Source organism: Cervus elaphus, chromosome 8, assembly GCF_910594005.1.
Source record: "Cervus elaphus chromosome 8, mCerEla1.1, whole genome shotgun sequence".
NCBI classification, from domain to species: Eukaryota; Metazoa; Chordata; class Mammalia; order Artiodactyla; family Cervidae; genus Cervus; species Cervus elaphus.
The window spans coordinates 34,431,465-34,444,911 of record NC_057822.1 but is presented as its reverse complement, the minus strand read 5'-3'; the positions used below and the strand labels follow the sequence as shown (position 1 = coordinate 34,444,911).

The window sequence follows — 13,447 nt, the reverse complement described above, 5'->3', positions numbered from 1 at the left end:
CACTTGCACTTTTTTCTAATTAAGGTTAAGACAAGCTTATAAATTCATTATACTCACCATTTAAGCCAAATTTAAATACCTTAAACCCCAGAAATATAAAGAAACACTTTGCATCTGCTTAGTATCTTAATAAATTCATTTTTAACTTAAGTATATTTGCAACAAGGGCATTTTTCTCCTTGAAAATGTATTACAATTTAGGGACTTAAAAAACTTCTATTAAACAGTTTTATTTTTAATAATATTTTCTTAGAGACATTACATAGGGGTAGTATGTTATGCTAATTTGACTCAATTCTAGAAAATCCTAGCTCATTAATATTTATGTTAGTATATATGTATAAATAGTCACTAATTTATATTTATCATACATAATTGCATATGTAATAGCATTATAAACTATACTGTTCTAGTTCATATTTCTATTTTCCAAAATTCCTTCAAATATAAATATCAATTTCTATCATATGTATATCTTTTTTATAGACTACTATGGCATTTTTATGTCTAATATTTTTAAGATATAGAGAAAATTGTCAAATACATATGAATATATATATCATTTAATTTTCACTTAAATAATTAAGAGAAAAGTTTCAAAAATATGTTCATATAACTGCCAAAGTGAGAATATAAACACATTTTATCTTTTGATTTTTCATGTAGAGCTGCTAAAAAGCATCAGGAGTTTGAATCAATGTATAGTCTCAGATTAAAACAGTATTTATCCTCTGAGGAAACATATAAATATATATATTAAATATATATTTTATACATATAAATATATAAATATAAATATATTTATATAAATATTATATATATATAAATATTATATATATAAATATATATATATTTCCTGGCCAAGTGTAAATTATATAGCTTTTTCAATTGCAATACAAGTTCTATGATTAGATTTAGTACAAAATCAAGTTTCAATTTAAAAGCTAGCTGTAAATATATACATACAAAATTGCATATGTAGTATGCTTAACAGTCTTAGAAATAGCTTTCAGACACTATCAAAGCTTAGAAAATTCCATTTAACCCATAATGTCTGCTTTGGCCCAACAAACATGTTAAAACACTATTTTCTAGACTTTATTTTTAATATCCTCTATCTCTCCCAGCTAAAATTCCATCATCTAAATACAAATAATATGTTACATTTTACCACAAATATAGTTTTGCACAATTCAAACAAAAAGAGAAATTAAATAAAAAGTTAGAACATCATATCCTATACTAATGCTTGTTGAAATGACAGGCATTTCTTGAAAGTGTAATTTCTTTGAACCTCATGAGTGCTAGTTCTAAATATTTTGAATGTTGTACTTCATGGTCTTTTCTTGCCCTCTGTCCCAAGTAGTGATACAGGAAAAACAAAAAAAAAACCACTATTCTGTTAAATGAGTAAAAAATTCCAGGATACAAACACTTGATATAGGAATCTCACTTATTTGTCCATCATTTAATAGAGATACAAATATAACATATTTATCTTATAAAACTATTCAGGGAAAATTAAATTCAGGCTTGTTTTCCCTAATATATAATCCAATTGAAATGTGTGTACAATTGAAATAGATATGCTGACTTAGAAATTGTTACCCTCATATTATCTTTTAGGTAAATGTGAATATATGTGGACCCACCTTTATTATGCCACAGATATTTAATTAAATGGTGTTTTCCTCTCCAACTTTTAATGCTTTTAGAATATCACTACTTTTCTCATTCTGTTTCCAATCAATATCCTCAACAAAATTTCACAGAAGTCATTCTATCTGGTATTTAATTATCTAAAAACAAACACAATTAGGCAGTAATAGCTCCATTTTTTCTTTTTTTAATGGCCTCACTGCACATGTGCATCTTGCCGGATCTTAGTTCCCTGACCAGGGATCAAACTCATGCTTTTGGCAGTGAAAGCATACAGCCCTAACCACTGGACTGCCAGGCAATTCCCAATAGTTACTATTTAAGAAAACTATTCAACAAATCATTTTCTAACTCAAAGAAACAAAGTATTCTATAAATTATCTATTTTAAGGATGAGCTTTTCAGTGTAGCATTTTGCTAAATCATACTACACAGCCGATAGCTTAGCCCAGGCAGAATTCAGTGCAAGTGAACAGGATATGGAAACAACACAAAACAAATATAAACCCCCTCCACACACAGTTGGATTTAATTTTAGTCATCTGCTTTGAACTGCCAGAAGGAAATAAAAGATACATCTTAAGGCTAGAAGTAGGACGAAATGTAAATATTTAAGAATTTTATATTGAACACAATAGTTGTTCACTCTTACTGGAAACAGCTAAGAAACAGATGAAAGTGGGATTGCTTGTTGCAACTTGAAACTCATTATTGCTCAGCATCATCCCTGATTTATTGTATCAAAGCCATGCTAATGAAGCCAAGGTCTTAGGTATCAGTGAGGCAGTCACCATCTTGCATTCTGTTAGCTACAGATGTATCTGCTTTTCTGCAAATATTTGTCCTTAGTCAGAAGAGTAACTATGTGCAAGTATAAGAATGAAGTAATGTAGGTCCGTCCTTATACCTGAAAAATGTATACATATACTTATTTATATATGTGTGTGTATAATAAAAAGTATGATAGTTCCATAGCATTATAAAATATTAATGATTAACTAAAAGACAAAGATGATATTTGGATTTAAGAATAGGACATTTTCTTTAGTAAAGAAAAATGAATGATTTATATGATTTCTATAAAGAAATAACACTGGAGTTTTATTTTAGAAAGACAGTTTTAGATGGCACTATTTCTTATATATTAAATAAAACTCTTTATAGCTCTGTCAACTATACAATAAAAGAAGATTTTTTTTCCAAAATCTGTTGTATTCCAACTGCAACATGTGTTATTCATTATCTGAGAACAGATACCTTTAAAATCTTTTTGCTTTAAAAAACTATACTTTCTTATTTTTTTCAAAGTCATTGCCTTTTGCTACCAATAACAAAATATTAATGCTGCTCTTTGAAAAGATGTCTTAACTTATCAATTTATTTTATTTCTTTTTCAGTAATAAAACATATGTTTAATCATTAAGATTTAAGCTTTCTTAAATGATTTAAGCAGCACACAGAAGTCTAATGAATTACTGACACTGTAATATTCCAGGTCAATGGATCAAGTGCTAAATAAATTGATCTCTTCATCGCTACTTAAAACACACGTTTTCCTGACCCAATCAAAAAATGGACCAAATACCTAATAGACATTTCTCCAAAGAAGATACACAGGTGGCTAACAAACACATGAAAAGATGCTCAACATCACTCACTATCAGAGAAATGCAAATCAAAACCACAATGAGGTACCATCTCATGCCAATCAGAATGTCTGCTATCAAAAAGTCTACAAATAATAAATGCTGGAGAGGGTGTGGAGAAAAGGGAACCCTCTTACACTGTTGGTGGGAATGCAAACTAGTACAGCCGCTCTGGAGAACAGTGTGGAGATTCCTTAAAAAACTGGAGTTAGAACTGCCATATGACCCAGTAATCCCACTCCTGCGCATACACACCGAGGAAACCAGATCTGAAAGAGACACATGTACCCCAGTGTTCATCGCAGCACTGTTTACAATAGCCAGGACATGGAAGCAACCTAGATGCCCATCGGCAGACGAATGGATAAGGAAGCTGTGGTACATATACACCATGGAATATTACTCAGCCATTAAAAAGGACACATTTGAGTCAGTTCTAATGAGATGGATGAAACTGGAGCCTATTATACAGAGTGAATTAAGCCAGAAAGAAAAACACCAATATACTATATTAACACATATATATGGAATTTTTTTAATTGTTTTACAAATTTTTATTACTCATACATATTTTTCAACAACCTTGTGAATATGTGAACAATATTAACCTAAAATGTAAACAGGGAAGAAATATCTTAGGCATAACAAGTTAAATGACTCCTCATATATATAGATTTTTATATTCCTCACATCCTCATGAATTATTATTTTTTTTCATTTATTTTTATTAGTTGGAGTCTATTAAATGGCATTTACCATAAATTGGTAACGACAAATTTGGTTGTTAAGATGGTAACGACAACCCTTTATGAGAGACAGCAAAAGAGACACAGATATAAGCAACAGTCTTTTGAACTCTGTGGGAGAAGGTGAGAGTGGGATGATTTGACAGAATAGCATTGAAATATGTATATTACCAGATGTGAAATAGATGACCAGTCCAAGTTCAATGCATGAAATAGGGCACTCAAAGCCGGTGCACTGGGACAACCCTGAGGGATGGGATGGGGTGGGAGGTGGGAGCGGGGTTTGGGGTGGGGGACACTTGTATACCATGACTTATTCATGTCAATGGATGGCAAAAACCACCACAATATTGTAAAGTAATGAGTCTCCAATTAAAATAAATTAATTTTTAAAAACTACACGTTTTCCAAAGCAATTCACAAACAACTGAATTCAAGCCACAAATTAAAAGCAATCACCTATTATAACAATGGCTGCAGATAGATATTAACAGTCCTTATATATACTCTACATTATTCATCACATTGCTTTACACTTATTTGGCACTTAAAACTTACCCGCTTAAAGTAAAAGTATAAAACAGAGAAAATACATTTAAAGTACAAAAGCTAGCAGGTCAGGCATCCTGTTAGAAGCTCTCAGTTACAGCATGCCGGCAGCAGCAAGAAAGACCAATGGGATGACAAAGGAGAGATATTGGCAAGAATTTTAATGAGGGTAAAAGGTCTAATAGTTCATTCCCATTACTTGCTATACTTGGTTTTGTTGTAGAGAGTTCACAAAATGCAAGACAATAGCAAAAAATCTGTGATTTTTATGCCTTGCTGTTTTCTATTATAAGTCTTAACCCTGTGACAGTGATAAAATACATAGTAAATAAGTTTTAGGGCCTTTTTCTAGCCAACTATGCAGTATCTCAAGGGTCTAATGTTAAACACTATCAACTACATTTTTTTTTCCCCAAAAAGAAATATAAAACCTCAAGGTTACAACAAAGCTAGGTGAAAAGGTGCATCTAGGGATAAACACTGGGTTTGATACAATAAAATAATCTTGAAAGAATGCATTTTAAAGTATTTTAATAACATATATCTAACAAAGATTAACAAAGTAGGTACAAAACATTACAGAGTTTTATTTTTGGGAGGGTATTATATACAGACACATCTTCAATCCAATTTAAATGGTCCATTTTTGTGATGTCCTTGAGATCTTGGGAGATATACTAGATAGGATATTTTAGTAACAGTAAAATAAAACAAACCTATCTAGTTTAAGAAAAAAAAAAAGGGAAATAACTTCAAAGTTATTAACAAGTTCCAAGGTATCCTATGGGCTCAATGGCTGGGATGTAATCGATCTTCAGAAGCAGACTGGCAGCTGCCCTCACTGTTAGTTTGGGTTGAATGATCTCTTTCCCTGGTCTCTACGTCAGATTCAGTGTGTTGGTTCTATTCTGTTGTTTGCACAGCTCTTACACTCAAAAAACCAAAATACAAAAAATTAAAGAAAAAAACCAACTGAGTTCCAGTACCCAAGTGGTCAAGAAGCTAACTGATAAAAGACAATGTTCTTTGTCACAATTCCAAATCTTCATTGGGAATTGATTCTGATTGACCCAGCCTGTGTCTTATGTTCAAACATCTGACCTGTGAGCTGTCACACTGAAATATTAATAACATGAGGAGAGTCCCACAAACTCATCTAGAGAATATCTCCCATATGAAATAATGATTTATAATTAAGAATAATTAAAGTATTTAGGGTAACATTTTTCCATTCAACAAATAATGAAAAGCTACAAAACTTTAGACACTGTTCTAGACACTGAGTATTCAGATAGTAAAAGAGATAAACAGAGTGACGGTTAACCTGCTTTCATGAATCACAGACATTAGCATGGTTTCATACAAAACAAAACAAGGAAAAAAACAAAACACTATAACCTTGCTAGATAGAGATGAAAATAAGGATGGGAAATATTTTTAAAGCAAAGATAATTTCTTAAGTTCTTAATGACAACATAAATTTCGAAGTGGAATTCAAAATCCCTACCTATGACGTCTTTCTAAACACATTGTAGATATGGACCATTCTTAAAAGAAGAGACACTGCATACCTCTATAAGTGGGTCAACGCATTACAGTTATATGTAAACATATATGAGGGCTATAAAAGCCATAGGATAAGTTAATTAAAGTTCCCAATTCACTCAGACAATTCAAAATTTATAAAAAATGATAACATAATGTAAAATAACTATTAATAGATTTCCTTTACATGAACTCTACTTCTTGCAAGGTTTCAATATTGTACAGATTATGTATTTTCTAGGAAGCAAGCTACTAAGAACACAAATGAATTACATTTTATGTTAAATGGAAAGCTCTCATATTGTAAGGTGCAGTTAGAAATAATAGCTCATCCAATGCAGTAGTATGAAGATTTCAGCTAACAAGACTAGATTCAGAGCTCATGAAAATAAGCAGTTAAGATTCTATACTGAATTTACCAAAAAACAGAGGATGGGACATGCTGAGAATTTTGACCTCGGACCACTTCTTGGGCTAATACAGGTCTGTCTCCCTTCATTCTTTCATCTAATCCCTAAACGCTAGTTTGCCATTTGGATGCTGATGCCATTGGGTGCTGGGTGCCATTTGGGTGCTACATATTTATCTATAGTACCAAGATCTCAATCTCTCCAACTTAATACTTTATTCCATCCCACAGTATATCTTTATCCACACTACCCTGTAAGCTCCATGAGAGGAAGAGCGCTTTTTGATTCATGTGAGTGCACATGTCTAGAATCTAAAGCAGTAACAGTAGGTACACATTTGACTCTGACTTAGGGCCTTCTTTCTAAGCCTTAACTTATATTAAACCCAGTGGAATGTCCTCTCACCCACCTGCATTGTGAGCCCCTATTCATTTTTTCATGACTCAATCTAAGCACATCTCTGCTGAAATCTTTCCTGAATCCTTAGAATTGCCTATTCCTTCCTGTGTTCAGCACCCACACTTACAATTAATACAAGACCATACCTTCATTATGACTCTGATTTCTTATTTCTGTATTGTCAACTACAAAATTTTGTATTTGCACATAAATGTATATATGCACACACACTCATAGATACAATAACTATATATTACAAATCTGCAACACTCTATAAGACTGCGATATTGTTGAAGCCAAGGACAATAGATAACTTGCTATTGTATCTTTGGGCTAAGACTATTTGTTGAGTGAATGGTATACAGCACAATTAGAAATGATGATTTTCCAAAGGAACAAAAGATATAAGTGAAACAAAAAAACAGTGTCACTAGTAAGCCAAAAACAAAAAGAAAACCTATTACAGTTATTGTTAAATAGATTAAAACCAAGATATTTTCATGAGTTTATAGTATAATGTTTACATGAATTTTTAGAGGTGCTTCTTAGGAGCCAATAATTACTTTTTTAAACAAACAATTTATTTCTTGTTCCAAGTATAAACCTTTAGTCCCCCTTATTTTTTTCTTTATAAAATTTGTTAATTTTACTAACTTTTTTTTAACTTCAAAATATTTTCTAAAAAAGTAGAATATCCAACAGTATAGACCATGATGCTCAAAGATTTATATGCTACTTTCATATTTCTAAGATTAAGTCAATTTTCAATCATTCTATTTTGCAATCTTAAAAGAGCCCAAGAATAATAAAATTATAAAATATATAATAATCAAGATACTTTTATATTATTTAAAGACTCTCACTTACAGTACTGATGCTATTTTTTTTTAAGCAGTGAAATCTAGTTCCATATAAAGCAAGGGAAATACAAGAAGAAAAACTAAGACCTCAGATTGCCTTTTAAAATTTTATTATATTATTCTGTTCTAAAAGATCATTTAACCTAGTTTCCCTGTTTTTTAATTCATCTCTCAGTTTTTCCTTTTCTATAATATCACTGAGTTTCTTGGCATTTCTAACTAAATCTACAAATCTATAGTATTTGCTACCAAGTTTTAATTTTGATTTTGAAGAATACAGCTTATCTGAAAATAATCAAGACAGATTAGAAAACTGCAAGCAAATTTTAATAATTAATACTCATATGCACTCCTTCAAAGAAGTTTTTCTAGGACGGGTGTACCTGTTCATTTCTTGAAACAATATTGCAAAACAGAAAAAAAAAAAAAGCTATTATTTTAAGGTCTTCTCACTCAAGGATTTAGATACATTTTACTATCTACTCTTGATAAACAAAGATGTCATAATTAAACATCATAGTTAATACAAACTACAGAACTTGTAGAATTAGATTTCTAGCAATCAAACAACAGAATATAGAAACACCTTAATTCCCTATATCAATAGTAGTATGACAGTCATTTTAAGTGCAGATACTGTAAGTCTCATAGTGTTACTTAAGTTTTGAAGTGGTACATTTTCTGAGGTTGTTATCATTTCTAGACATGTTTATTGTATTCAAAGTATTTCAAAATCATTATTTTTTACTTCTTGTCTAAGTATAGAATTATTAAAATTATCACAGTTCTCTAAATAATTTACCATCTACTAAATAGTTTACAGAATCAGCATTCAAAGCATTATTCATATTTTCATATAAATAAGACAGTGCTGCTGAGAATGTGTGTAAATATTATTGAAAATAAGACAGTATATTCTAGGAATGCTATTATTTAAAATATATCCTATTAATTCTTATATAAAGAATAAATTATCAGTTTTACAAAATGCCACATCCTCATCTCACTTTGTCAAAGTTCCTTTGAAGTTCAGATTTTCCTATACTTTTCCAGTTGAAGCAAAACTTAAGAAACTGCAGGCATTAAGTACTAATAACAGGAATAACAGGTAAGGATAACTGAGAGTCAAAACAAGTCTGGAAAAGGACTTGTTGTCCCTAGGTGATGTCATATGTGTGTGTTTGCAATTACATGCATGCATATGTCAACTTATATATCTATGTGTGATTTTCTACTAGTCTAAGTAATTTGTTGGTTTTCAAAAACAGATGTCACTTTTCTTCTAAAATTAACAGTATTACTCTCATTATGGTGATATAAAATAGTTTAAAAATTCCAAAGTGACAGAAAGGGGCAGAAAAGGAAATGACTAGCTAAAGTTACCAATTCTTATCTGACTGGTCCTCTCCTAGTCCACAGCCTACAGTATTCCTCTTGGCTGACATTCAGAAAAAGACACACCTGCTGGAAGTCATGGCCTACACTCTGACAGAATCCTTCACCAATCTTAGGACAACAGTATTTGTCCTACACTCAAGGTGTCAATCATGACGGCATGTCACTCTTTTCCTTCCCAGAGTGTGCCTAGGAATCTCTTATCTCCTCCATGCCTACAGTCACGGTCTCCGTCAGGCAGAGCAGGAGAGCACAGCCATCAAATACAAGAAGCTGCTCGGTCTTTATGCATCATGACACCACTGGCCATTCACAAAAAGAAGAGAAAGAGTCAGCTTTACCCGCAGAAAGGAGAGGTCCCGGTTGTGCTCGATGCTGGTAATCTCCAGGTTGCCCATGACGACCTCGCAGTTCTCATAGTATTTGCGCAGGGCTCGGTACTGCTGCTCCAGGTCAGAGAGAGAGCTCAGTTTATTCTCTGTGCCTGCGCACACTGCCAAGACAAGAAGAAACATGGGACGTCATGCCAACTTTGTATGACAGGAGCCACGATAATATTCCCCTCAACTCTGCTCTACAACAATCTACTCCAATTTCCCGAATGAAAATTTTTTTTAATCCTTTTCAAATCCATAATCACACACTGATAAATATATTCACTTTCATTTTTTAGTTTTACTGAATCATAATTGACATAATGTCATGTAAGTTTAATGTATGAACATGTGTGGTTTTGATACACTTATATATTGCAAAATGATGACCACCACAGCATTAGCTAACATCAATATCATGTCGTTTAACTACCATCGTTGTGCGTGTGTATGTGTCATGAGAACATTTCAGACTTTCTCTTCCAGCAACTTTCAAGAATGTAATAGAGTATTATTAACTATCATCACCATGGTGTACATTAGATCCACAGAATTTATTCATCTTAAAACTGGAAGTTTGCACTTGTTGACCCAAATCTCCCCATTTCCTCATTCCCAAGTCGCTGGTAGCCACCATTCTTCTCTCTGTTTCTATTAAATCTGGCTTTTTTAGATTCCACATATAAGTGTCATAATGCATTCACACTCATAAATTGTATATACTAACCACAGAGACTAAGAAGGCATGGGTTCCACAGACACATATAACAAGGAGATAAATAACCATATTTGCTGTGAGTATATAAAGCACAAATATATAAATCCAATATATTGATTTAATTTCACTCAAACCAGATTTTCTTTCAAACTTATAATTCATTCTACTTTCTATATATATATATATATATATATATATATATATACACACACACATATATATATGTAAATAAAAATCAGAAGATGATAAAAGTAAAATTTTATTTAAAAATGAGATGTCTGTGTTGCAAACTAATCTGATCTTAGTAAATTTTCTACAGAATTAAAACTTGGGCTTTTAAGCCCTTGAAAATGCTACCTTTTAAAATGCAAATATTAAAAATCTTAGACTGAAACATTTATTAACATATACTACAAACAGAATAAGTGGGCTAATTTGCTTCAGTCATGTCTGACTCTGTGACCCCATGGATTGTAGTCTGCCAAGATCCTCTGTCCATGGGATTTTCCAGGCAAGAATAGTGGAATGGGTTTCCATTTCCTCCTCCAAGGGCTCTTCCTAACCCAGAAGTTAAACCTGCATTTCCTATGTCTCCTGAATTGGCAGTCGGATTCCTCATTGCTGAGCCATCAGGGAAGCCCTAATGTACTCTAGAGACCCTAAAAAACACTCTTAATACATGATCTTTATTTTTACTGCTCACAGAAGTTTTATAACTTGTAAAATGTCTGTTGAGAGTTACTATTATGTGGGCTTATGAAATGTATATTTCAATTATTTTCACTTCCAAAGAGGACAAGCTTATATTTTAATGCAACTATTGATGAGGGTAATTAAGCATCAATTAATAAACTTACCATTTATAAAATGTATATAATTTAACATTACAATTTATATGTAGCTTATGTTATACAAGTTTCCTTTGGTTGAAAATAAAACATGTACAAAAATCAATACACAAACATCTAAATGAAAAGGTTTCTAAAATATTAAGTGCATTCTGACCTTTCCTGTAAAAGCTTAAACAATTTTGGCAGAAAGTTTATCAGTATAATTGTAGTGCCTATGTATTTTTGCATCTTTCTCATTCTGCATATACAAAAAGAATATAGAATATGAAATTATTATTATTATTGCAAAAATCTCTCTATATAAGACACAAATGCTGTAAGCTTTTTGAAGACAGATGAAATATATTAATCATTATTGTCTATCTGCTGAGCTATATAGCAGGATGCTTTCCAAAAAGATATTTAATAATTAATTTAATTGCCATAAAAATAAGCATAACTTGTATTCAGAAAATAAACTGCAAGTCAGAGAAGTTCTCATTGTTCAAAAGTGATCAGCTGTATTTTGTAGTACTATGTGAAAACAGAAAATTAGAATAAGTATGTTTAAAATTATCTTTCATTAACACAAAATATAATTCAATAAACAGATATTCTAAATAATCAGAATATTCTCAAACATTCTAATTTGGGGAGTTTCTGGTTAACACAGTTTCAGTTAAAAAATATTTTTGCCTCAGTGAGGCTTTCCTTATATTTATGTTCTAGTCAAGCTATCTAAATCCAGTAATACATTCCTCCTAACTTTCATCTTGACAGACAGACTTGATTTTTAAAGAACTAGTTTGGATAGATGCATAAAAAATCATTTGTATTTCTCTTCATGAAGGCTCCACTGAATGCCTCACAACTTCCATTTGTCAATCGATTTTACAATCAGGCAATGTATACAAGACAATGCTTAAACCATCAAGTTTCATTGATTTCACAAAGCTGTTTATCAAACAGAATTGAAAAATCTTTTTCACCAGCCAAAACAAGTTTAACAAAATTCAGTCCCCTTTGCCAACGTTATTATAAAGTCCTTAAACTATAAGTTCACAATAATCAAGCTTCAAAAATCCTGAATTTACATATGCTCCCTAGAGTTTTCATTTCATCTGAACTCCAGGAATAAAGCTGTATGTGAAGCTTTAATAAAATCACCAATTATTCTATTTAGTATTGATTCCATTACAAATGTAGCTATAGTTGCAAACATGGGCTTTTCAGACTTCTTAAGATTTGTATCCAACAGTGAGTGAGCTACATGATCCTCATTCAGTTAAAAAAAAAATAAGACTATAATTAGGAGTTTGTAGCAATTTACAAAGGTTGGTTAACAGAATTATTCATTTATTCATGGGGCAAATATATTAGAAACACAAAGAAAAAACATTAACAATATCCATATTAATACTCAAAAATCAGTGATTGCCTCCAGGCTTATTATGACTATGGAAACCAGCACTCCATTTGCTTACTCAAGATGACAAAAAGAGGGAAAAAAATAATTGAATCAATATTTTTGCCTGACTTTCAAATCAAATGCCTATGTGAGATATTGAGAAATGAGTAATTATTTAATTATCATCTACTGTTGACCTAGTATCATGAAAAATACACATTGATTAAAATGCCCAAGGTTTCTCATAAGGGTTCATGAAGTTGTTCATGCACACAGTAAGGAAATCAGTAAGCAGTATATATAAGCCATGTATATAATATGTGTATAACATTCAGGGACTGTCTGCATAAAGAAATATTTGGTAACTTGATAAAAGTTCTCTTTTTTAAAAAAAAAAATCTGATTTAACACTAAGTACTTTCTCTTTCAGAAAGGTTACCATAATAAACATGCTTTAGCTTGATGTACCCTCTTGGGTATTAAAATTTTCATTAAAAATATAAAATAAAGAAAATACCAGAAGTAGCACACATCTTCAGAGACTATTGAGTGCTATTATAGTTACACAAATAATTCCTGCAGTTCTATGTTCAAAATATATATTGAAATGGGGCCAAACTTGTTACTACTTCTTCGTGTGCATGCTAAGTCACTTCGGTTGTGTCACACAACTGAACCTTAGGACTGTGTCACTAACCTTTGGACCACAGCCCACCAGGCTCCTCTGTCCATGGGATTCTCCTGGCAAGAATACTGGAGTGGGTTCCCATGCCCTTCTGCAGGGAATCTTCCCAATCCAGGGATCAAACCCTGGTCTCTTATGTCTCCAGCCTTGGCAGGCAGATTCTTGACTGTTGAGCGACCAAGAAAGCCACTTCTACTAAAGTTATTTAATCCAAGACACCAAG

General features: G+C 31.9%; 1 protein-coding gene across 4 annotated transcripts in view; it reads right to left on the bottom strand.

Moving 5' to 3' along the window:
• The window catches only part of ERBB4 (erb-b2 receptor tyrosine kinase 4), a 1,218,836-nt gene that overhangs the window by 745,309 nt on the left and 460,080 nt on the right, over positions 1-13,447 (bottom strand). For all 4 annotated transcript variants that reach the window (XM_043910154.1, XM_043910156.1, XM_043910155.1 and 1 more), the window contains exon 2: positions 9,551-9,702. In XM_043910154.1, the coding sequence (XP_043766089.1) occupies positions 9,551-9,702 (152 nt within the window). The remainder of the gene's footprint in view (positions 1-9,550; positions 9,703-13,447) is intronic.